The sequence below is a fragment of the Aquarana catesbeiana genome, linkage group LG03, assembly GCF_042186555.1.
Source record: "Aquarana catesbeiana isolate 2022-GZ linkage group LG03, ASM4218655v1, whole genome shotgun sequence".
Lineage (NCBI taxonomy): Eukaryota > Metazoa > Chordata > Amphibia > Anura > Ranidae > Aquarana > Aquarana catesbeiana.
This window is the reverse complement of record NC_133326.1, coordinates 254,003,813-254,031,246: the sequence shown is the minus strand read 5'-3', so window position 1 is coordinate 254,031,246 and position 27,434 is coordinate 254,003,813. Positions and strand designations below refer to the sequence as shown.

The 27,434-nt window shown below is 42.4% G+C and overlaps 1 protein-coding gene across 1 annotated transcript in view; it reads left to right on the top strand.

Moving 5' to 3' along the window:
- The window catches only part of TAFA2 (TAFA chemokine like family member 2), a 425,938-nt gene that overhangs the window by 361,053 nt on the left and 37,451 nt on the right, over positions 1–27,434 (top strand). The window contains exons 4-5 of the mRNA XM_073619985.1: positions 22,425–22,577; positions 23,368–23,492. Coding sequence (XP_073476086.1) covers positions 22,425–22,577; positions 23,368–23,492 — 278 coding nt within the window. The remainder of the gene's footprint in view (positions 1–22,424; positions 22,578–23,367; positions 23,493–27,434) is intronic.

Below are 27,434 nucleotides of genomic sequence, written 5' to 3'. Positions count from 1 at the left end.
TCACAGATACTCTAGTTGGAGCGCAGGAACAAGGCCTGCTGCAAAGTATTGCATCAAAAATTGTAATTACACGCCCCTGTTAGACAGGGGCTGAAAAATTGGGCCTTAGGCACTGGTGCTGGTGCCACAACACTGCAACCCCTCACAAATACTCTAGTTGAGTGCAGCAATGAACCCTCCTTGCAAAATATTGCATCAAAAATTGTAATTACACGCCCCTGTTAAACAGGGGCTGAAAAATTGGGCCTTAGCCACTGGTGGCGGCGCCCAGAACCAAAAATATTCTTACTTACAAGCTATCAGCATGATCATTGAGGAGGAAGAGGATAGTCACTCAGCATAACAGGATAGTCACTCAGCATCAGCATAGGCAGTCTTGAAAGGATCTGACATTTAAAAAAAAATGATTTGGTTACATCAGCAACAGGTGCTTCGTAGCTGGTGGTGATCCAAGACTGATTCATTTTTATGAAGGTCAGTCGATCGACCGAGACGGTGGACAGGCGCACCCTGTGATCGGTTACAAAATCTTCAGCAGCACTGAATGTGCATTCCGAAAAAACGATGGATGCAGGACAGGCCAGTAGCTCAATTGCATACTGTGCAAGCTCTGGACAGTGATCCATCCTCAAGACCCTGTAACCCAGAGGATTTTCGGTGGGAAAGGTGTCCAAGTCAGATCTTGCCCCTAGGTATTCCTGCACCATGTAAAACAGATGCTGGTGATGGTTGCTGGAACCGGTCATACTTTGGGGCTGTGGACTTAAAAATTGTCTGAACGCATCGGTCAGACGGCCACCTTCTCCACCGCTCCTTCTTTGACTGACCGAAGCCTCAGCAACACATTGTCCAGGAACAGGAGTTTGTAACGTGGATCAAGGAGGGTTGCCAGCCAGTATTGATCCCTCTCCTTGATATCACGAATACGAGGATCCTTCCGCAGGCTTTGCAGGATCAGGGAGGCCATGCAGCGTAGGTTTGCTGAGGCATTCGGTCTGGAGTCCTCTGGGTCACTAAGGACGACATGATCCGCAACCACCTCCTCCCAGCCACGTACAAGTCCATGGGTTTCTTGGGACTGTAAATGATCCCTTAAAGACTGCTGCTGATGCTGAGTGCCAGGCTCCACCTCCATGCTGACACAATCCTCCTCTTCCTCCTCATCCTCTTCCTGTGTGATCGGCGGGTACGCAGGAACACTGTCTGGATAAAGGGGGCCTTTAAAGCTAAGGAAGTCCTCCTCTTCCTGCCTCTGTTCTGTCTCAAGTGGCCTGTCCTTTATTCCACGCAGCATGTGCTCCAACAGCTGGACAAGGGGGACAGTGTCACTGGTGCATGCACTGTCACTGCTCACCATCCTTGTGGCCTCCTCAAATGGTGACAGGACAGTGCATGCATCCCTGATCATGGCCCACTGGCGTGGGGAAAAAAAAAGCTCACCTGACCCTGTCCTGGTGCCATAGTTGCACAGGTACTCATTGATGGCCCTCTGCTGCGTGTGCAGCCACTGAAGCATGGCCAACATTGAGTTCCACCTTGTGGGCATGTCACAGATTAGGCGGTTCTTGGGCAGGTTAAATTCCTTTTGGAGGTCAGCCAGCCGAGCACTGGCATTATATGACCTGTGGAAATGCACACAGACTTTCCTGGCCTGCCTTAGGACATCCTGTAAGCCTGGGTACCTGTCCAAGAACTGCTGCACCACCAAGTTAAGGACGTGAGCCAAACAGGGCACATGGGTCAGTTGTCCCTGTCAGAGGGCAGAGAGGTGGTTGGTGCCATTGTCGCAAACCACCATACCTGCCTTAAGCTGGCATGGCGTCAACCACCTCTGAACCTGCCCCTGCAGAGCTGACAGAATCTCTGCCCCAGTGTGGCTCCTGTCCCCCAAGCACATCAGCTCAAGCACTGCATGGCATCTTTTGGCCTGCGTGCTTGCGTAGCCCCTTGAACACCTACGGAGCACCGCTGGTTCCAAAGTCAAATCAGCACAGGAAGAGGCCATGGAGGAAGAAGAAGAGGAGGGGGTGGAGGAGAGAGGTGTGGCAGAATCCCCACTAGTAGAATTTTGGAGGTGTGGTGGCAGAACAACCTCCAACACTACTGCACCCTGTCCTGCATCCTTCCCAGCTGCCAGAAGAGTCACCCAGTGCGCAGTGAAAGATAGGTAACGTCCCTTTCCATTCAGCGGTAATATCGACCTTACCGCTGACCGCCCTGTCCAGCGAGGCCAAGATATTGCCTTCCACATGCCGGTAGAGAGCCAGAATTGCTTTCCGTAAGAAAAAGTGGCGCTTGGGAACCTGCCACTGAGGAACCACACATTCCACAAACTCACGGAAGGGGGCAGAGTCTACCAACTGAAAAGGCAGCAGTTGAAGTGCTAGCAAATTAGCCAAGCTAGCATTCAACCTGGGCAAGCTGGGCATGTGGATGGCTGGGAACGAACTTCTTTCGGTGGTGCAGCAGCTGGGGCAGGGAAATTCACCTGGTACAATCTCAGTGTACCGATAGCAGATTGCCCCCAAGTACTTGGCTGTGACACACCTAATTCTACACCTTCATTCCTCTTAGTGCAGGTCTCAGAGAGGACTGAAGGTATAGTGGGGTTAGAGATCCCAGCTGATGAGGAGCAAGGAGAGGTCCTCTTTGTTCTTTGGTGTGGGTATTTTAGGTACGCTTGCCAACGAACTGCATGGCAGGTCAACATATGTCTGGTCAAGCATGTGGTGCCCAAGCGGGAGATGTTTTGGCCACGAGAGATACGCTTGAGACATATGTTGCAAATAGCAGCGGTGGGATCTGATGCACTCGTCTCAAAAAAGGCGCACACCAAAGAACTTTTGGAATAACATGCAGAGACAGCAGCATCCTGCACATGTGGAGCTCTGCTGTGTAATGCAGTCGATGTGCTGCCCTTAAACTAGCCCCTGGAGGGCATCCTGCCTCGTTGGTGATGTGCCTCCTCCTCCTCCTCTCTCCTATCAGGCACTCACGTGGAGTCAGTGACCTCATCATCCCCTCCCTCCTCATCACTGGAGCAAAGTTGGCAGTATGCTGCAGCTGGGGGAACATGACTGCCAGATTGCTGTCCTTCTTGGGCACCCCCTCTCTCTGGGCTCACGTTACTGCCTTCCTCTAGCTGGGTACCATCATCAGAGCTTTCAAAAAGCTGGGCATCCTCCTGGAGCATGTACCCAACACTGTGGTCAAACAGTTTGGGGGACTCCTCAGGAGGACATGGTGGGGCTAGGGAAGGAGTGACTGATGCCATTGAGCCGAGGGAAGAGGCCGCGATGGCAGTTGCTTTGCCAGATAATGTATCCTGAGCCTGGGTGAGAGAGGATGAGGAGGATGAGGATGGCTTGGTCATCCACTCTACCAAGTCTTCCACATATTGCGGCTCAACACGGCCAGCTGCTGAAAAAAAGGCCAAGCGTGTCCCATGGCCACGTACTGATGAGGATGCAACGTCTCCACGACCAGCACTGTTGCCTCTAGACACAGAGCCTGCTTGCCCTCTTTTATTGGGTTGTGACTGTCTGCCTCTCCTTGTTGGCCTTCCAGACATACTAATGGCCTGCAGTGAGATGTAGCTGCACAAAGCTGGGATGTATATATATATATATACTGATACTGCAGCTAGCAGAATCAACTGCCTGCCTGTAGTATTATTAGTATGAGAACACCAGCAATTGTCTTCAGGTAACTTTAGGACATGCAGAGGACGCAGTACACTAACTGTGAATACTGTAACTGCCTGCCTGTGGTATTAATAGGAGCAGAACAACAGCAATTGTCTTCAGGTAGCTTTAGGTGCACACTGTGCAGAGGACGCAGTACACTAACTGTAAATAATGTAGCTGCCTGCCTGTGGTATTAATATAGGATCAGAAGAACACCACCAATTTTATTCAGGTAGCTTTAGGTGCACACTGTGCAGAGGACACAGTATACTAACTGTAAATACTGTAGCTGCCTGCCTTTGGTATTAATATAGGAATAGAAGAACACCACCAATTTTCTTCAGGTAGCTTTAGGTGCACACTGTGCAGAGGACACCGTGCACTAAATGTAAATACTGTTGCTGCCTGCCTGTGGTATTAATAAGAGCAGAACAATAGCAATTGTCTCCAGGTAGCTTTAGGGGCACACTGTGCAGAGGACGCACTACACTAACTGTAAATGCTGTAGCTGCCTACCTGTGGTATTAATAGGATTAGAAGAACACCACTAATTTTCTTCAGGTAGCTTTAGATGCACACTGTGCAGAGGGCACAGTGCACTAACTGTGAATACTGTAGCTGCCTGCCTGTGGTATTAATAGGAGCAGAACAACAGCAATTGTCTCCAGGTAGCTTTAGGTGCACACTGTGCAGAGGATGCACTACACTAACTGTAAATACTGTAGCTGCCTGCCTGTGGTATTAATAGGATCAGAAGAACACCACTAATTTTCTTCAGGTAGCTTTAGGTGCACACTGTGCAGAGGACACACTACACTAACTTGTAAATACTGCAGCTGCCTGCGGTACTGTACTAATAGGATCAGAAGAACACCACTAATTTTCTTGAGGTAGCTTTAGGTGCACACTGTGCAAAAAACGCACTACACTGACTTGTAAATACTGCAGCTGCCTGTGGTACTGTACTAATAGGATCAGAAGAACAGCACTAATTTTCTTCAGGTAGCTTTAGGTGCACACTGTGCAGAGGATGCACTACACTAACTGTAAATACTGTAGCTGCCTGTGGTATTAATAGGATCAGAAGAACACCACTAATTTTCTTCAGGTAGCTTTAGGTGCACACTGTGCAGAGAACGCACTACACTGACTTGTAAATACTGCAGTTGCCTGTGGTACTGTACTAATAGGATCAGAAGAACACCACTAATTTTCTTCAGGTAGCTTTAGGTGCACACTGTGCAAAGGACGCACTACACTAACTTGTAAATACTGCAGCTGCCTGCAGTACTGTACTAATAGGATCAGAAGAACACCACTAATTTTCTTCAGGTAGCTTTAGGTGCACACTGTGCAGAGAACGCACTACACTAACTTGTAAATACTGCAGCTGCTTACAGTACTGTACTAATAGGATCAGAAGAACAGCACTAATTTTCTTCAGGTAGCTTTAGGTGCACACTGTGCAGAGGATGCACTACACTAACTTGTAAATACTGCAGCTGCCTGCGGTACTGTACTAATAGGATCAGAAGAACACCACTAATTTTCTTCAGGTAGCTTTAGGTGCACACTGTGCAGAGAACGCACTACACTAACTTGTAAATACTGCAGCTGCCTGTGGTACTGTACTAATAGGATCAGAAGAACACCACTAATTTTGTTTAGGTAGCTTTAGGTGAACACTGTGCAGAGGACACACTAAACTAACTTGTAAATACTGCAGCTGCTTGCGGTACTGTACTAATAGGATCAGAAGAACACCACTAATTTTCTTCAGGTAGCTTTAGGTGCACACTGTGCAGAGAACGCCCTACACTAACTTGTAAATACTGCAGCTGCCTGCGGTACTGTACTAATAGGATCAGAAGAACACCACTAATTTTCTTCAGGTAGCTTTAGGTGCACACTGTGCAGAGAACGCACTACACTAACTTGTAAATACTGCAGCTGCCTGTGGTACTGTACTAATAGGATCAGAAGAACACCACTAATTTTCTTCAGGTAGCTTTAGGTGCACACTGTGCAGAGGATGCACTACACTAACTTATAAATACTGCAGCTGCCTGCGGTACTGTACTAATAGGATCAGAAGAACAGCACTAATTTTCTTCAGGTAGCTTTAGGTGCACACTGTGCAGAGAATGCACTACACTAACTTGTTAATACTGCAGCTGCCCGCGGTACTGTACTAATAGGATCAGAAGAACAACACTAATTTTCTTCAGGTAGCTTTAAGTGCACACTGTGCAGAGGACGAACTACACTAACTGCAAATACTGTAGCTAATAGGACTAAAAGGATAAGAAGAACACCAGCAATTTTCTTCAGGTAGCTGTAAATACTGTAAAAACACCTGCCTGCCTGTCAGTAGTAGGAAGAGAAGAACAGGAACGGATCTAGCTAAACTGTATACAGAGTATATATATATTTATATACAACACCTAGGATATATATATATATATATATATATATATATATATATATATATATATATATACACACAATACACTGTAAGTGCAGCTAACTGACTCGCCTGCCTACTCTAACCTAAATCAAATGGCACTGTCTCTCTGTCTAACTATCTCTCTCTCAACGCCGGAACACACTACACAGGGCCGCCGTGTAGGCGGCCTTATATAGTGTGGGGTGTGTACTAAACCCCCTGAGCCATAATTGAATGAATGAATGATTTGTAAAGCACTGCAAATGCGAACTGAATCACCTCAAGGCGCTAAATGCGATTTGTGTTGTCAGCTTCTTAGAAGAGGAAGGTCTTGAGTTTTTTCCTGAAGGCCAGATGGTTTTCTTCCATGCGGATGTGAGTCGGAAGAGCGTTCCATAGCCGAGGTCCTCGGACTGTGAATCTGCGTTCTCCCTTTGCTTTGTAGCGGTATTTGGGAATGAGGAGTAGGTTTTTGTTAGATGATCGTAGATTGCGATTGGGTGTGTAGTCTTTTATTTTCTCTTGAAGGTATTGAGGAGCGTTTCCTTGTATGCATTTGTGGGTGAGGCAGAGGGTCTTGAATGTGATCCGATTCCTTACAGTTAGCCAATGTAGGCTCTTCAGGGATGGGGAAATGGACTCCCAGGGTTTTTTCCTGTTAGCAGTCTTGCCACTGCCTTTTGTATGACCTGCAGGCGCGCAAGCTGATATTGGGGTAATCCTATGTAGAGCAAGTTTGCATAGTCGAGTCGGGAATTGATGATTGTTCCAACTACTGCTGCTTTGTCTTCGTCTGGGATGAAGGGGATGAGTCTAAGTAACAGGCGGAGGAGATGGTGAGATCCGCTAACTACTGATCCCATTTGTGCATCCATTGTCATTTCTGAGTCAAAGATAACTCCGAGGCTCTTGGCTTTGGTGCTTGGAGAGATGGTCTGTCCAAAGATGGTGGGAGGTGTCCACGGAGTCTTGGTTTTGTAATTTTGGTTAGCGTGCAGGAGAAGAAGTTCTGTTTTTGAACCGTTGAGTTTGAGGGAGCTAATGGTCATCCAGTCATCTATCAAAGTGAGGCATTTCTCTAATTGCTGATGGTGGTCTTTTTGTCCATTTATGCAAAAGTAGAGTTGGGTGTCATCAGCGTATGAGTGGAAGCAGAGGTCCGATTTTCTGATGATTTTGAGGAGTGGGCGGATGTACATGTTGAATAGCACTGGTGACAAGGGTGAACCCTGAGGGACTCCACAGGAGATGTTTCAGAGGTGAAAGCTCCTAGTTTCACTGTCTGAGAGCAATTCTCTAAGAAGGATGCAAACCATTTTAGACCAGAATCTGTGGCTACTGCTACTTCTGTGAGGCCGAGAAGTAGAGTATTGTGGCCCACTGTATCAAATGCTGCACTGAGGTCTAACAGTACCAGGAGACATGATTCTCTGTCATCTGCTGCTTCAAGGGCATCGTCCCATATTTTGAGAAGTGCTGTTTCTGTGCCATGGCCTGGGCGGAAGCCTGATTGCAGAGGGTCCAGGAGTTGATGTGTGTCCAGGTAGCGTTGTAGCTTTTGTACTACTGCTTTCTCCATAATCTTGGAAATGGTGTTGAGGCTTGTTATCGGTCGGTGGTAGTTAGGGTCCTTAGGGTCGAGATTGGGTTTCTTTAGCAGGAGTTTGACGATGCCTTGCTTGAGGGTGGTTAGCACAATCCCTTCTTTGAATGACTGATTTATGAGATGTGTTATCGTAGGGGCCAAGATGTCGGAACATTCTTTCAGGAGTTTTGTGGGAATTATGTCGTTTGGTGATGTGCTGTCTCGAAGGCTTCTCATAATGTTTTTAGTCGTGTCAGTGGTGATTGGGGTCAAAGAGAAATCCGGTGGTTGCGTGATGTTCATGTCGATATCCTCTTTTTGCTTTGGTTGAGTGAGGTTGGTTGTTTTTTTCTGTTGAATTGATTTCCGAATTTTCTTAATTTTGTCGATGAAGAAATTTGATAACTCATTGCAGAATTCTTGAGTATCGTTTGCTGGGGGCTCTAAGCAGGTTGGGTTCATTGACTGGGCGACTATTCTGAAAAGTTCCTGCGGCCAGTTTAAGGCAGTTGAGATGGTGTTCGAGAAATGTTCTTTTTTGGCTTTGAAGATTGCTTTGTGGTATTTCACAGTGAGTACTTTGTAGTTTGTATGGTTTTCCTTGGTAGGATTTCTTCTCCATGCTCTTTCAGCTCTTCTACGTTCTTGCTTGAGTAGGGTGAGAGTGCCATTAAACCATCTCGAGTTTTTTTTGCGGATGAGTGTTCTGTGTTTTGGCGCCACTGAGTCTGCTGTTTGTAGTAATGCCTTGTTTAGGGAGTTGTTTGTTCCGTTGAGAGGTTTAAGTTTAGCAATGGTATTTTGTTTGATAATGTGGTTTTGAAGAATTCAGAGTGTAGTTTCTTCTGAGATCTGTTCCAGTTGAATATGTTGATGTCCATATTCTGTTTGAAGATGAGGTCTAGAGTGTGTCCTGAACCGTGCGTGGGAGCATTTATCAGCTGTTGAAGACCTAGTTCTTCCAGTTGGTTAATGCAGGCGGTCGTGATAGGGTCTTGGGTAGAGTTTTCCCAGAGGTTAAAGTCCCCAAGTACCAGAAAGTTTTTCGTTTTCAGGGTGTGCATTTAAATGAATTCAGTGAGTGGTGTAAGGAGATTGGTCTTTGGTCCTGGTGGTCTGTAGCATAGTAGTATGTGAATGGTGTCTTGGGGTGTTGTTTGAAGACGCAGGGAGAGTGTCTCCATGAAATGCACTGAGTTCTGTAAAGTTGGTTTGGTGAACACAAGGTGCGATTTGAAGATCACTGCTAGGCCTCCTCCTTTTTTTCCTATTCTATGCTCAGTTAGGATGCTGTAGTTCTTAGGCACCAATTGAGTTAGGATGGTGTTGCATTCAGATGTTAGCCAGCTTTCCGAAATGAAGAGGCAATCTATGTTGTTTTCGATGATGAAGTCATGGATTTCCAGTCTGTGCTTGACTGCAGATCTGGTGTTGATCAGGGCGCATGCTAGTTGTTGTGGTTGGATTGGTGTCTCCCTATATTTGATGGTTGATTGTGGGTTGGTCCTTAGTCATTTTTATTTTTTTAGTCTTTTTTGAGTGGCAGTTGGTAAAGTTGAGGCGGTGTTTCTTAGCCTGTGGAGGGCGTCTGCTGTGTACTTGAAATTGCACATGCTTCACCCTGGCTTTGGCCAATTACGGCTCTCTGTACAGACGGTGCTGTGATTGGCCAAGCATGCGGGTCATAGTGCATGCTTGGCCAATCATCAGCCAGCAATGCACTGCGATGCCGCAGTTCATAATTCTGCGAACGACCGAACAGGCGGTGTTCAAGTCGAACATGCGTTCGATTCGAACCCGAAGCTTGTCCCTAGTATATACCACATGAATCATGTTTATAATCATACAGCTGAGTTAAGTGGAAAACTAATCTCTATATGTATAAATATTATGCAGCGCTAAGGACAACCAATAAATGAAAATACCAAAATTATTAAAAATTATTAAAACATAATATCATAATTAATACCGTGAAAAATTACCATAAAAATTTATGACCACTGTAGGATATGTGTATAATGAAATACTAAAATTAATAGTGTCAAAAAAAACAAAAAGAGTACATAAAAAGTCCCATCACAAATAGTGCGATTAAAAAAATTCCATATATAAAGTTCATAGACGTAAAAAAGAAGAAGAACTAATCCAAAATCCGTGATAAAGGAAATCCAATCTCCCAAAAAGTGAATACACCCAAGTGGATATGAGGCTCCTTACCGACTCAAAAGACCAACAAAGGTCTATCCAGGCATATGGGAGATTACAGGTTTCCCAATAACCTATACCAGCATCTGGGTCTGTGGCTGAGGCTGTATGGCACACTCTGCTCCCGCCTCAGGATTTTCGCGCACTTACGATACGGGACGTAATTTTAGTATTTCATTATACACATATCCTACAGTGGTCATAAATTTTTATGGTAATTTTTCACGGTATTAATTATGATATTATGTTTTAATAATTTTTAATAATTTTGGTATTTTCATTTATTGGTTGTCCTTAGCGCTGCATAATATTTATACTATTATCTAGAGGATGTGTCTGACTCTTTTATGCTGGCTGCTTTGGTAATTTGGGTTAAAACCTTGTTTTTTATTTAATGTGTGTTTTAGTTTGTAAAGGTTAATCCCTTATAGCTACCAATCAATTATTGGGTTTCTAGCGCAGCGTTAACCCTTTTTGGGTTTTTTTACATAATCTCTATATGTGCCATGTATGAAACCTGAAACTTATTAGCCTTCAAAGTACTGTATGTTGAATTTCCCTTGCCATGCTGTCCAGCAAGTGCAAATGAGAGTGTTAATAAATTATTGTAAGTGCTGTTTTTCAAAAATGTCAAAGCTAATTATGAAAGTATTTGTGGCATATGTTTCTTTAGAAATAAATGCTAGTTCGTAAACCAATCATTCCTGAGCACATAGAGCAATCCTATAAAGTTAATTATTTATTCACTAATTAGAAACATAAAAATTGCATTATCAAACATAGCTACAGATAAAGCATACAATTTCATAATAAGTAAATGTGCACTGCTGTTTACAGGACCCATGTTAACTTTCCATTATTAAATCACTGTTTGGTGATAGTTTGTTTTGCTTTTACATACAAAAATGTCCAGAATTTTTAATGTAGAATGTGGATGCAGCTAGCCATTTGTTTCAGATATTTTACATTATAATAGCTGCTTTAACCACTTGCTGACTGGCTCCTGTACATACACATCAGCAGTTTGAAGATGGATATCTCGGTAATGGCAGCAGCTGCTGTGGCTGATTCCCTATGAGATCACTGTTATCGGCGGCGGGAGAGGTGCCACCCCCCTCCCGCCGCTTACCGGAGCCGTCGGCAGCGGCAGAGGTGATTGGGACCTGTCCGTGGCTGGATATGGAGACGAGTGAGGGGAAGATGGTTCCCACCCCTCTCCATACTATAGCAGGGCGGAAGCGATGTCAAAATGTTACTTCCGCCCATACGTCTTAAAGGCACATTTTTTCTGTTGTCATTTTTTCAAATGACAAATTTTTTTTTTGCATTTAAGTCCAAATATGAGATCTGAGGACTTTTTGACCCCAGATCTCATATTTAAGAGGACCTGTCATGCTTTTTTCTATTACAAGGGATGTTTACATTCCTTGTAATAGGAAAAAAAGTGACCCATTTTTTTTTTTTTAAACTGTGAAAAAATAAATAAAATCAAGTAAGATAAAAAAATGTTTAAAGCGCCCTGTCCCGACCAGCTCGCGTGCAGAAGCGAACACATACGTGAGTAGCGCCCGCATATAAAAACGGTGGTCAAACCACACATGTGAGGTATCGCCACAATTGTTAGAGCGAGAGCAATTATTCTAGCCCTAGACCTCCTCTGTAACTCAAAACATGCAACCTGTAGAATTTTTTTAATGTTGCCTATGGAGATTTTTAAGGGTAAAAGTTTGACTCCATTCCACGATCGGGTGCAATTTTGAAGCGTGACATGTTGGGTATCAATTTACTCGGCTTAACATTATCTTTCACAATATAAAAAAAATTGGGCTAACTTTACTGTTGATTTATTTTTTTATTCAGAAAAGTGAGTTTTTTTCCAAAAAAAGTGCGCTTAAAGACTGCTGTGCAAATACGGTGTGACAAAAAGTGTTGCAATGACCGACATTTAATTCTCTAGGGTGTTAGAAAAAAAAATGTATAATGTTTGGGGGTTCTAAGTAATTTTCTAGCAAAAAAACTTGTTTTTAACTTGTAAACACCGAGTCAGAAAAAGAGGCCTGGTCTTTAAGTGGTTAACCCCTTCATGAACAGATGTCATTGAAGCATAGACACCCAGACCAAAGTAGCTTCAGTATGTATTAGTAATTTGACAATACCGTAATCATCATTCACAGAATCAAATCACATGCGGTATTTAGGCGTTTTCCCAAATACTGCATTCAAACCTGAAAATGTCACTTTACTATTGCTTTTGCGGTATGTTCTGCATAAAGCAAAAAACATTTGGTAAATACCGCATGAAACAGGAGTGAAAGTCAATTCAAGGAAAAAAGAATGCGGGTAAATAAGTAGGGGTCCTCACATGCGATATTTAAGGAACTGGCAACCGATGGTATCCTTAACTACCAGTAAACAACTTGGTTGTTAAAGAGGGGGTGGCGGCTACGTCCTTAACAGCCCATGAGTGGGGATGGGCCGAACAACCCCCCGTTTGGTTCGCACCAGAACACCTCGAACAGGCAAAAAGTTCTAGCGAACATGCAAACCTTTTTAAGGTTTAAGGGACACGAACATACAAAATAAAAACTGCCCTAGGGGACATGTATCAATGGATAAAAAAGTTATTAAAACGATTGTTTTTTTGTGAGCAGTGATTTTAATATTGCTTGAAGTGAAACAATAAAAATGAAGTATTCCTTCAAGTATCACGCCTGGGGGATATCCTTAGTTTGCCTGTAAAGTGGCACATATGTACGATGTGTAGAACATGTCACAACAATAATGACCTTTCTTTCTAAAGAAAAAAATGTCATTTAAACTCGCTCGCGGCTGAAATGTATTGCCAGCTTATGGCAATATTGATGAAAAAGCTATTAAAAAAATTGCGGGAGTCCCCCCAGTCCATACCAGGCCCTTCGGGTCTGGTATGGATTTTAATGGGAACTCCACGCCAAAATTAAAAATAAAAAATGGTGTGGGGTCCACCCAAAATCCATACCAGACCCTTATCTGAGCATGCAGCCACATGCCCTCAACATGGGGGGTGGGTGCTTTGGGGCAGGGGGGCTCTGGGTCCCCCACCACAAAGCACCTTGTCCCCCCCATATTGATGGGGACAAGGGCTTCTTTCTGACAATCCTGGCTGGTGGTTGCGGGCGGAAGGCTTATCGGAATCTGGAAGACCCCTTTAACATGGGGGCCCCCAGATCCCACCCCTCCCCCCATGTAAATGGGTATTGGGTACATTGTACCCCTACCCATTGACCAAAAAAGTGTCAACTAGTAAAAAACCACAAAAGACAGTTTTTGACAATTCCTTTATTTAAAAAAAAAAAAGTGTCCCGCAATGTAAATTATTTAATCACTTTTTTTTATTTTCTATTATAAAATTTAGCAAGAAAGTAATTTTTGTTCATACGTTTAGGCCAAAATTTATACTGCTACATATCTTTGGTAAAAATAAACCAAATTAGTGGACATTATTTAGTCTGTGTGAAAGTTATAGAGCCTACAAGCTATGGTGCAAATCATAAAAATGTTATCACAACTGATATACTGATGGCCTATCTCACTTCTTGAGGCCCTGAAATGCAGCGCAGTACAAATATCCCCCAAATGACCCCCTTTTGGAAAGTAGACAGTCCAAGGTATTTAGTAAGAGGTATAGTGAGTTTTTTGAAGTTGTAATTTTTTCCAACAATTCTTGGGAAAATGAAGAAATAAATGTTTTATCTTTACACAAAATTGTCAGAATAACAAGTTATTTCTCACACACAGCATATGCATATTTCCAATTAAACCCCAAAATACATTCTGCTACTCCTAGCAGAATGTATAGCGATGCCACATGTTTCAGACTTTTTCACAGCCTGGCCACAAAGAGAGGCCCAACATGCAGGGAGCACCATCAGGCATTCTAGGAGCATAAATTACACATCTAATTTCATTACTACCTATCACAATTTTAATAAGGTCCTGGAGCACCAGGACAGTGGAATTACCCACAAAATGACCCCATTTTGTAAAAAAAATACCCCAATGTATATTCTGCAGGAGGGAGGGAGTGTTTCTGCTGGCGTCATTTTACAATGCGCCTGTGGGGAGGTGGTTAGAATCCATACCAGACCTACAGGTTCCCCCCCGTTTTTTCCCCACTTTTTAAAAATTGATATTCTTTTTTGTACAATAATTTTTTTTAATTTAGCTCTCAGCGGGGAAGCCTTAACAATCTATTGACTGTGCGCTCGGAGGACGAACATCCCACTAAGTGCCCAGAAAGTTTTGGTGTTAGGCGAGTACCTGAATGGGCGATGCTTAGGCCAAACTTATGCTCGGCCCAAATCGTTCGCTTATCCCAAGTGGTGCCTGAACACTGTAACCCCTCACAGTTACTCTTTTTAGGCACAGGAATGAGCCCTGCTGTTAAAAATTAGTAAAAAAAATTGAAATTGCATGCCCCTGTAAAACAGGTGCAGAAAAATTGGGCCTTGGGTGTTGGTGGTGCCCTAAACCAAAAATATTGTTGGAAGCTATCATAATCAAGATTCAGGAATAGGATAGGCAACATAGGCAGTATTCAAGGGATCCCAGATCTCTAGCAAATTCAAACAGTTATATCAGCATCAGGGGCTTGATAGCTGCTGATCCAGGAATGATTCATTTTGATAAATGTCAGGCTATCAATGGAGTCTGTGGACAGGCGCACCCTTTGATCCATCACAAACCCTCCAGCAGCACTGAATGTCCATTCAGAAAGCACACTGAATGCAGGACAGGCCAGTAGCTCGATTGAATATTGAGCAAGTTCTGGCCAGTGGTCCATCCTCAAGACCGAGTAACCCAGTGGATGCTCAGTTGGAAAGGTCTTCAAATCTGTCCTTGCCCCTAGATATTCCCGCACCATGTAATGCAGACACTACCATTGCTTAAACCTGAGTGCTGAGGACTAAAGAATTGTTTAAAGGCATCGGTCAGCTGGCCACCTTCTCCACCACTCTTCCTTTGACCAAATGAAGGCTCAGAAACATGTTGTCCAGGAAATGGTAACCTCCCAGGGTCTGGAAAGGCATTACACAAATTTATCTTTAAGACGTGCTGAAGATGTTTCATCCTCTGCTCCCTCTGCAAAGGCAGGATGAGCTCTGCAACTTTACCATTGTAACATGGATCAAGAAGGGTTGCCAGCCAGTAATGATCCCTCTCCTTAATACCATGAATCCTCAGGTTCTTTTGCAGGCTTTGCAGAATCAGGAAGTTCATGCAGTGTAAGTTTGAAGAGGCATGAGATTCTGAGTCCTCTGGGTCGCTAAGGATGACATTGTCAGGAACTACCTTCTCCCAATTACGTACAACTCCTTGGGTTTCTGGGGACTGAAAACCATCCCTTGAAGAATTCTGTATGTTATCCTCCACATCCATGCTGACACAATCCTCCACCTCTTCCTCCTGTGTTTGGCGGCCCACAGAAATGGTATCTGCATAAAGGGGGCCTTGAGAGGAAAGGAAGTAATCCTCTTCCTCCTGCTGTTCTGCCTCAAGTGCCCTGTCCATGTTGCCACAAAGCGTGTGCTCCAGCAGGTAGACTAGAGGGACAGTGTCACTGATGCATGCAGTGTCACTGCTCACCATCCTTGTGGCCTACTCAAATGGTGACAGGACAGTGCATTCATCCTTTATCAGTAGCCACTAGCGTGGTGAAAAGAAGCCAAGCTCCCCTGAGCTTATCCTTGTGCCATACACACACAGGTACTTATTGATGGCCCTCTGCTGCGTGTGCAGCTGCTGCAGCATTGCCAATGTTGAGTTCCACCTGGTGGGCGTGTCACAAATGAGGTGGTTGGTGGGCATGTTGAATTCCCGTTGAATGTCAGCCAGCCGAGCACTGGCATTGTATGGCCATCAGAAATGGCCACAGACTTTTCCGGCCTGCCTCAGAAGATCTTGTAAGCCTTGGTATCTGTTCAAGAAATGCTGCACCACTAAATTCAGGATGTGTGCCAAGCATGGAACATGTGCCAAGTGTCCCTGTCGGAGGGCGGAGAGAAGGTTGGTGCTATTGTTGCATACTACCATTCCTGGCTCAAGCTGTCGTGGTGTCAACCACCTCCAACCACGCCCCTGCAAAGTTGACAGAATGTCTGCCCCAGTGTGGCTCTTACCCCCTAGGCAGACCAACTAAAGCACTGCATGGCATCTTTTAGCCTGACTTCTTGTGTAGCCCCTTGAACGCTTAGGGAACACTGCTGGTTCAGAGGACAATTCAGCAGAAGAGGCCATAGAGGAAGAAGAGGATGGGATGAAGCAGACGGATATGGCAGGATCACCACCAGCTTTTTGGAGGCGTGGTGGTGTAACAAGCTCCAGCACTGAACCCTGTCCTGCATCCTTCCCAGCTGCCAGCAGAGTTACCCAGTGCACCGTGAAGGAAATGTAACGTCCCTGACCATGTCTGCTGGACCATGAGTCAGTAGTAATGTGAACCTTGCTGCTGACCGCCCTGTCCAATGAGGCCAAAACATTGCCTTCCATATGACAGTAGAGAGCTGGAATGGCCTTACTTTAAAAAAAATTTATTTTTGTAACCTGCCAATGTGGTATAACACATTTCACAAATTCACGAAAGGGGGCAGAGTCTACCAGATAAAAAGGCAGCAGTTATAGTGTTATCAATTTGGCCAAGCTAGCATTTAGACGCTGAGCATGTGGATGGCTGGGATAGTATTTTTTTACGGTTCAGCAACTGGGGTAGCAAAATTTGCCTGCTGAAATCAACAGGTGGTGTAGTGCTAGCAGATTGGCTGCAAGTACTTGTGGCACCCATTGCTATACCATCATTACTCTCAGTGCAGGTTTTTGAGAAGCCTTGAGGTATAGTAGGGGTAGAGATCGCAGATGAGGAGCAAGGATAAGTCTGCATTTTTTTATGATGTAGGTCTTTCAGGTGCTGTTACCAATGGACTGCATGGCAGGTCATCATATGTCTTGTCAAGCATGTGGTGCCCAAGCGGGTGGTGTTCTGGCCACGCTTGATCCGCTTCAGACATTCACTGCAAACAGCGTGCTACCTACTGCATATGTGTTGAAAAAGCCCACAACAATGAACTTTTGGAATTCAGCGGGAGTCAGCAGTGCTCTGCACCTGTGGAGCTCTGTGGTGTGATGCAATAGGGTGGCTGCCCTTAAGCTGGCCCCTGGAGGACATCCCGCCTCATTGGACTTGTGCCTCCTCCTCTTCACTTTCCTCCTCTGTTCTCTCAGGCACCCAAGTACAGTCAGTGACCTCATCAGTCCCTCCCTCTTCATCACTGGAGCAAACTTGGCAGTATGCTACAGCTGGGGGAACATGTCCTTCTGTGGCACCCCCTCTCTCTAGGCTCACGTTACTCCCTTCCTTAACCTGGGAATCAACATTGGAGCATTCAAATTGCTGCGCATCCTCCAGCAGCATGTAACCGACACTGTGATAGAATAATTCTGGTGACTCCTCTGTACATGATGATGGGGCTACGGAAGGAGTAGCTGTGGGCAAGGAGCTGGTGGAATAAACAGCTTTGGCAGATGTCTTGGAAGGCAAACTAGTATGAGCCTGGGTGACAGGGGATGAGGACTTAGTTATCCACTCCACCAACTCTTCTGCATGTTGTGGCTCAATAGCACGGCCAGCAGTGGAAAAAAAGGACAAGCATGTCCCGCCTGCAGGGGATGCACCATATCCGCGACCACCACTTTTCACTGTAGACACAAAGGCTTGCCCTCTTTTAGTGGCCTGTGAGCGTCTGCCTCTCCTTGCTGGCCTTGCAGACATGATAGGGATTTTTTGGGTTTTTTTTTTTTTTTTGCTTGGTGCACTATAAACTGTTTTGTTATTGTTTTTTAGTTTTTTGATAGGATTTTTATAATTCTTTATTATAGAGTGTGGGAAGGGAATATGGTGCTTGGGTGCAATACTTTTGTGCTTGGTGCACTATAAAAAAAAAAAAATAACGCAGCAACTGTGGAGAATATTTATTCATTGCCGCTGCTGCAAAAAAACTAAAATAAAATAAATGTAAAAAAATAAGAAAGGTAAAAAAAAATAAAAAGGGAACCACTATTGACGCAGAAACATGCCCCACTTTACATGCATACTATAGACATCCCCCAGGTACGAAATTTAAAGTGGTGTTCCGGCCGAAATTATACTTTTTAAATAAAAATACCCCTATAATACACAAGCTTAATGTATTCTAGTAAAGTTAGTCTGTAAACTAAGGTCTGTTTTGTTAGTTTATAGCAGTAGTTTGTTATTTTATAAACTTACAGCAGGCCGTGGCCATCTTAAGTGTGGGCACCTGAAGCCAGACTGTATTTCTTCCTGGATCTTATCCTTGCAGATCTCGCACATGCTCAGTGCAGTACAAGCGGTGTAATAGGTTTCAGGTCAGGTTTCCATAGCAACAGCAGTGTCAGAGGAAGTTGCCACCCCTTCCCAGAAGGCATTGCAAACAGGAAATGATGCGATGGGCCATGGCCAGGGAGGAGGAAGTGAAAAATGAATACAGCAGATATACAGTAGGTGCTGAGAAAAATTTTTTAAAAATATCCAATTCGTTTACAGTGCACAGTTTAGTGAAGGGTGCTGAAGAGTTGTAAAAGTGGGTGGAACTCCACTTTAAAGGAATATTTCATTTTAATTGTTTCACTTTAAGCATTATTAAAATCACTGATCCCGAAAAAACGGCCTTTTTTAAAACTATTTTTGCACTGATACATATCCCCTGGGGCAGGACCCAGGTCCCCAAACACTTTTTATGACAATAACTTGCATATAAGCCTTTAAAATTAACACTTTTGATTTCTCCCATAGACTTTTAAAGGGTGTTCCGCGGCTTTCAAATTTGCAGTGAACACCCCAAATTGTTCGCTATCCAGGGAACAAGCGAACACCCGATGTTCGACACATCGGGCTCATCTCTAGTAACAACCCCTAACATTTGATCTTATGAAAAAATAGCTTAGGAACATTCGACCATGAAAGTTAATAGGCTAAGAACATTTGACCTGCAGGGGGCATAATATGAAGAGACCTCTGCACTGTGTGCAGTCTATTGAGAATCCTGTGTGAATGACTGAATGAATTGGTGTTCACTTGAATGAACCTCCAGCTGGGCAGACTGAGTGCAATAATCAGTCCTTTGTTTCTGACAGCCAACTGGAATGGTCCACTGCCCTACCTATGGCCGAGTTTGCATAATGTTCCATTCCTGCACAGGAGTATTTCCATTCTGTTGCATTTATTGCTTTCATCCGTAATCCTGCTCCTTTTCTGATGTTTCCTCGGATGTTCCCGATGCCAGCAATAGAGTTCAGACATTTTCTCAAATTTGGAGCAAGACCTAGCCTAGCTTGATCTTTAGTTCTGCCTTCCAGAAACACTTTTCTGATTATCTTTACTCCCATGACCCTCAGAACAAGATCAGGGATCAGGTCTGTCTCGCCGCAAAAAGCTACCCCTAAAATGAATCGGTCCCTATAGGGTGGTCCAAAAGATTAACCCAGTCTTCTTCAGATTACAACTTACCACTTATATGAGAATTCTCAATGTTTTTAATTTTTCTCTGCTAAAGCCAGTTCATTAGGATATCAATGTTTCTTCTCAGCTGCCGTGATTGTCAGTGGTCCTACATCTTGGTCTCTAGGATAATGAGGAACTCCATGTAGTATCTCGTCCAGTGGAAAGGTTTTGGCGCTGAAGAAAATTCTGTGAACAAGTTTCACCATCTTAATCTTGACAAACCAGCCCTAAAAGGTCTGGAGGGAAGGGTGAGGTGGGGTTGGGGACAGGACGGTACAAGAGACAGCTGGTTTGTCTCAAGGCGGAAGGACATATGATCTCAACATTTTTCTGCTTTCTCTCGAGTGGTGCACTGAAGCACCATGTGAGTACCCTGGAGAGGGGCTTTTGTTTAAATAAAGTTGTATATACTAAACGGTATCACACTATCCAGCCTTTTTATACATCTTATATGTGTGTGGAGACGAGCGCTATTGGGCAGCCCAGGATCCCACAGCATTCACAGAACCCAGAGGTGGTTCACATTCATGTTTTGACTGAACTTAAAGCAGAAGTAAACCCATAGATTTAACAGTGTAATAAAAAAACACATGCCAGGAATGTAACTGTCACATTGGATGTGCTCTCAACCAAACTGTCAAACCATCCAATGGCTGGTGTCATAACTGATCACATGTGCAGCATTGTAGCAGTGGAAGATTAAATAGAGGCCAAGATGGCAGCTTCTATGGCTGAAAACAAGAGGAGGGTTTACTTCCACTTTAATTGTGAGGCCACACACTCTGAGGTGAGTGGATTCACATGGGGGGAGGCACCAGTGTGTGGACACGTGAACACGTTTGGATCACCATAACAAGAATTAATTATGTTTGAAATGGACTTTATGGTTTAATCATGTTGCACTGATTCATGAGATTCATTGTCAGTGTAATATACTCACGCACTATAGCACTTTATTTCACCATTGTCACTTTATTTATTCATTTTATGTTTGGATTATCATGATATGATTTTATTATGTTTGAAATGATCTAATCATGCTGCTTTGATTCATGATATTTATTATTAGTGTATTATCTTTATGCACTATAGCACTTTATCTCACTATTGTCACTTTATATACTCATTATTACATATGTATTGTTCATAATATTAAGATAACTTAACATCTTTCATATATATATATATGTTGCATATCAATGCAAGCACAATGCAGAAGATCTGACCTTGTAGTGACAAGATCCATCCCCTGCATGAAGAAAACACACACACATACAGTCCATTTATACTAACTATCTATCTATCTATAATTAAAATTTAAAAAAAATCTTTTTCTAGATTCCCTAGGTCCCACTAATAATGATCTGGATAACAATTGTGTTTACTTTGCAAGCCTCAAATGCTTACAGAAATGAACACAGTGATACAATGTCATTTGGATTTTAGCGATTGCAAACCTTTGAAAAAGTCACCTGCCATACTGATTTGTGGCCTCACCATCCTGACCTGATTTTATCTTAATGATGAGTTAACAGTTTACACAAGCCATTTTTTTGCCCTGGCTTGCTTCACAATGTAGTATTGAAAAGGGAATAAAGCTCTCATAAAGTAAATCAGATACCTTCACTTTGAGCTTTACTATTCTACTACATTAATTAAATAAAAATCACACTAATGTGAAATAAATTTAGTTGGCAGACTTTGATGATATATTTAGGGTTAAATATCTGGATGTATGAAAAATATGTAAATGCTTAGTTTTTATTATGTTTGAAATTTTTCACAATTAAAAAAAAAAACAGGAAATAAAAATATATTCATACATATAGCCTAATAAATGAAAGCCTTATCCATTAAGATAATATATGTATATATGCAGTATATATACATTAGCATAGACTACAAACACTAAAAGGTATAATGTGTGAAACAGAGACATCTCCGAAAAAAAACAAATGCTCTGAGATTAAGGAGGAAAAACATCCAACTCAAATAGTTAACCTACTGTACTCCTTAGAACTTAATGTAGCCCTAAAACTGGTACCTTAATGATGACACTCTAAACATATTTAAAGAGTGTATGTAAACCCTTCTCATCACTCATGCATATATCCTAGGAAGGCAAACAAGAAAAACATAAGTCATAAATTGCAGCAATAAAAGTAGCAGAAATATAACTTTTTTAGGTTACTGATCCAAATCACATGATTGTTTTTCTTCTCTAAACTGCATTGCCCCAGTCTGTGGGAGATTAAAGCCAGAGCAGGCCACATGTCCTAGTGATGTTTTTGCTATTTATTCCCATCAGATAACGTGGCCTCAGCTTAGCAAAAAAAAAAATGGTTATTGACATAAAATATTTTTAGGATTGACTAACTGCTGAGGACACTGGTTGTAAAATAAAACTATTCTGTTCTGTCCATGTCTCTTACAGAGGAGCCCTTGGTAATCACCTATCTACCTACTCTGTCTGTGATGTGGGTATGTAGGAGATGAATAAAACAGGACAAGGCTCCAAAAGCTGGAGAGTGTTGCCACTAAAATAGAGAAAATACAAACAACCGGCAGGATCACCAGGTATTTTCTATTCACTACAATGATTTTGCAGCTGCCAAACAGCACACCTCAAAAGACAATTTTGTTTGGGAGTCATAAAGAAATTAGTTTTTTTACTTTTCATAACATAAAACCTAACCTAAACTAAGTCCTAGGACTGAATTGGTCCTTGTTCTGTAAACTCAGTTGCCAGAAGCAATTATGGTGAATCTTCACCATTTCACTGACAGTCCATGGGTGGCTGCTCAGGGCTTGTTTCCTTGTGTCTTCAAAAACTACATTTTCATTCATTTCTTTCTAAATAAATGCATTGTGGTGAATTTAAAGCCGTGGGTGTTACTTCATGACTAATATTGTCAGTATTGTTAACATTTTCATAATTTAACTCCACAGCCCAGCATGTCAGAACTGGAACATGTGAAGTTGTGGCTCTCCACAGATGCTGCAATAAGAACAAAATAGAAGAAAGGTCACAAACAGTAAAGTGCTCGTGTTTCCCAGGACAAGTAGCAGGAACAACAAGAGCTACTCCTTCCTGTGTTGATGGTATGTCAGTCAATTTTATAAAATAGTTTATGAAAACTAAATTTCCAAATATTGAGATTGAAAACACCTAGAAATTCTTATGTCCCTAAAATCTCCATTGGTAAGATTCAGCAGTCCTCAGGTGTGGTAACCTGGCAGGCAATTTCACATGTATCATATTCCGCATGTTACAACTATAGAATAGGATATCTTGGAGAAGTGACACACCAAGATAAGTTAGAATACAACCCTGACTGTGATAGGGTGGTCTCCTCATTAGTGTCCCAAAGTAATATAAAAAGCCACAAGTTAACTAACCTCACTCCACCTATAATTTAATATCACTTTTAGTGAGGTTGGCCCCCTGAAGTTCATTTACAGTTTAAACATGTAATACAACATGATAGTAGAGCACAGTGAAAATGATCTTTAGAGACACAAAACTGATATCTACCCAGATGATTTATGTAACGAGTGACACCTGAAGATTATTTCTACTTGCTGTTTGCTGTGAGGATGAGTGTATTAAAAATCAAGTTTGTGAATCAATACATTTATCCAATAAGCAGTTCACAAATTTCAAATGTGCAATCCAATCTGTAGGGTACAGCCATTTTACCCTAAGAGGGAAAACGTTTTACCCTAAAAGGTAAGATCTCTAAAAATAAACCGATTTACCTGTGTACCCACAGCTATTTCAATCACCATTCCGTAGAATGTATTTTGCAATGTTTATTCACCTATAAAAATAAAGTGAAACAAATGTATACTTGTATCTTACAATAAGCACAATATTACTTGGAATTTTCAGCATCTATAGTGGAACAGAAATGGTGGTGTCAGATGCAACCATGTCTTGAAGGAGAAGAATGTAAAGTTCTACCTGATCAAAAGGGATGGAGTTGTGCCTCGGGTAGTAAAGTGAAAACAACAAAGGTAAGTTGTAGGACAAATATAGATGTGTTGATTGAATGAAAGATGCCTTGCATCATAACAGCTCATTATTCTATGGAGAAAAAAAAGGAATAACAATCCAGTCATTCCAACACTTTTATTTTGTTGTTTCAAAATAGACCACCTGGTTAAAAGGTAATTGTAGAAAAATTAAATAGGTTGTGTATACAATTCTTCATTGATGCACCTTTAAGTTAGAGATTATTTGTATCCTTTGTTAGGGAGTTATTTCAATGTGCTTAAAATGAGGTGACTAGCAACAAGAAGTTACATTTCTAAGTGAGAGATTATAATTGCCTGTGTTGACCTATCCTTATATTTCCATGCAGGGATATCATAACTGACTAAGTTTTGAAATAAATATAGCTCCTTTTTATACCCCCATATACTTTCCTAAATAGAGCTGCTTTAGTGAGGTCAATGAAGGTAATATTTACAAAATTAAGTTCACAATCAATAGAATATCACTTAGCTCTCATTATATGGGCACTGTTTGGGGAGTCTATACATTAGTAATTTATCAGGGCATAGATTGCAGCACTGCATCATTGGAACTAGTTTCATTATCTGTCATAGCTCATTTTTTATTGTTTTGTTGCTCTTTGCAGACAATCAGTTTTTGGCTTATCTAACTATTCCAGTATTATGGATTTTATTATGGTTTCTTAGTTGTTAAGTATTTGACTATATGCAGTGAAGTTTTAATGGCATTCTTTGTTAGGAATGCACAGTTTAATAAGTGTGAATCTGTTTTGATCTACAAGAACTAATGTATTACAGTATATGCTATATTTTTGTGAACATGAATCCATGTTGACCTAAACCATTTTGCATTGTGTAAACTCCTCCTTGAATTGTATTATGCTCTATATTTTGTATAAATAATACCAAATAAGCCAACTATTTCAACTATTTTAGGGGCTTGAACTATTGTATATGACCACACATGCATACATATTTGTGTTTCATTAGCAAACAAGGCTTACTATTGTAGGTGCTGCATTAAAAAAACTTATCTTAAATAATAAAATGATCAGGACAATTTTTACATGCCAGCTATGGACCTATTGATTCAGTAATAAAACACAAATGCACATATTATTTATATGTATATATATATATATATATATATATATATATATATATATATATATATATATATATATATATATATATATATATATATATATATATATATATATATATACAGTGGGGACAGAAAGTATTCAGACCCCCTTACATTTTTCACTCTTTGTTATATTGCAGCCATTTTCTAAAATCATTTAAGCTCATTTTTTTCCTTATTAATGTACACACAGCACCCCATATTGACAGAAAAACACAGAATTGTTGACATTTTTGCAGATTTATAAAAAAAAGAAAAACTGAAATATCACATGGTGCTAAGTATTCAGACCCTTTGCTCAGCATTTAGTAGAAGCACCCTTTTGATCTAATACAGCCATGAGTCTTTTTGGGAAAGATGCCACAAGTTTTTCACACCTGGATTTGGGGATCCTCTGCCATTCCTCCTTGCCGATCCTCTCCAGTTCTTTCGGGTTGGATGTTAAACATTGGTGGACAGCAATTTTTAGGTCTCTCCAGAGATGCTCAATTGGGTTTAAGTCAGGGCTCTGGCTGGGCCATTCAAGAACAGTCATGGAGTTGTTGTGAAGCCACTCCTTTGTTATTTTAGCTGTGTGCTTAGGGTCATTGTCTTGTTGGAAGGTAAACCTTCGGCCCAGTCTAAGGTCCTGAGCACTCTGGAGAAGGTTTTCGTCCAGGATATCCCTGTACTTGGCCACATTCATCTTTCCCTCAATTGCAACCAGTCGTCCTGTCCCTGCAGCTGAAAACCCCCCCCCCACAGCATGATGCTGCCACCACCATGCTTCACTGCTGGGACTGTATTGGACAGGTAATGAGCAGTTCCTGGTTTTCTCCACACATACCGCTTAGAATTAAGGCCAAAAAGTTCTATCTTGGTCTCATCAGACCAGAGAATCTTATTTCTCACCATCTTGGAGTCCTTCAGGTTTTTTTTAGCAAACTCCATGCGGGCTTTCATGTGTCTTGCACTGAGGAGAGGCTTCCGTCGGGCCACTCTGCCATAAAGCCCAGACTGGTAGAGGGCTGCAGTGATGGTTGACTTTCTACATCTTTCTCCATCTCTGGAGCTCAGCCACAGTGATCTTTGGGTTCTTCTTTACCTCTCTCACCAAGGCTCTTCTCCCCCGATAGCTCAGTTTGGCCGGACAGCCAGCTCTAGGAAGGGTTCTGGTCACCCCAAACATCTTCCATTTAAGGATTATGGAGGCCACTGTGCTCTTAGGGACCTTAAGTGCAGCAGAGTTTTTTTGTAACCTTGACCAGATCTGTGCCTTGCCACAATTCTGTCTCTGAGCTCTTCAGGCAGTTCCCTTGACCCATGATTCTCATTTGCTCTGACATGCACTGTGAGCTGTAAGGTCTTATATAGACAGGTGTGTGGCTTTCCTAATCAAGTCCAATCGGTATAATCAAACACAGCTGGACTCAAATGAAGGAGTCGAACCATCTCAAGGATGATCAGAAGAAATGGACAGCACCTGAGTTATATATATATGAGTGTCACAGCAAAGAGTCTGAATACTTAGGACCATGTGATATTTCAGTTTTTCTTTTTTACTAAATCTGCAAAAATGTCAACAATTCTGTGTTTTTCTGTCAATATGGGGTGCGGAAAAAAATGAGGAAAAAATGAACTTAAATGATTTTAGCAAATGGCTTCAATATAACAAAGAGTGAAAAATGTAAGGGGGTCTGAATACTTTTCGTCCCCACTGTGTATATATATATATATATATATATATATATATATATATATAGATAGATATCTATAGATATAGATATATCTATAGATATCTATCTATATCTATATATATGTGTGTATTGTTACAGCAGGCCAATAAAAACTACTAGTTGTGTCAAGGACTGGAAGTATATTCGTTCAAGAGTAAGTTATTTCGTAATTTGTTTAGTATGTTTCGTTTAATCACTTTCTAACGAATTCCAAATTTACGGAAAATTTTTCATTCGGATCGGTCAAGAAATTATTGACTGATTTAAATTCTGTGTGAACAATAGCTGGCTGTTAACCACTTAACCACCGGGCCGTAGCCAAATGATGGCTACAGCGCGGCTTGATAACTTTGGGAGGGCGTACATTGACGTCCTCCCAGAATCGCGCTCCCGTGCGCCCCCAGGGGTGCGCACACGGGAGTATCTGTGACCGCTGGGCATCCCGGATCACGGTAAATGGCTGCTGACAGCGGCCGTTTACCATATGATCGCTCCGTCAAATGACGGAGCGATCACTTGTAAATAAACTGCCGTCATATCCGGTTCCTCTCTCTCCTCTCTGTACCGATCGGTACAGTGTGAGCAGAGAGGGGAGAAACCGGGTGCAACAGCGCTGTGGGCTGGATCTGTAGTGCCCACAGTGCTGATCTGTGCCCATTGCAGCCTCATCCAGCCATCCATCCTTCTGTCATACTCATTCAGCCAGCCATCCATGCTCAGCCATCCCTCTGTCATACTCAGCCAGCCATCCATGCTCAGCAATCCCTCTGTCATACTCATCCAGCCATCCATCCATGCTCAGCCATCCCTCTGTCATACTCATCCAGCCAGCCATCCATGCTCAGCCATCTCTTTGTCATACTCATCCAGCCATCCATCCATGCTCAGCCATCCCTCTGTCATACTCATCCAGCCATCCATCCATGCTCAGCCATCCCTCTCTCATACTCATCCAACCATCCATCCATGCTTAGCCATCCCTCTGTCATACTCATCCAGCCATCCATACTCAGCAATACTCATCCATCCATCCATGCTCAGCCATCCATACTCAGCAATAGTCATCCATCCATGCTCAGCCAC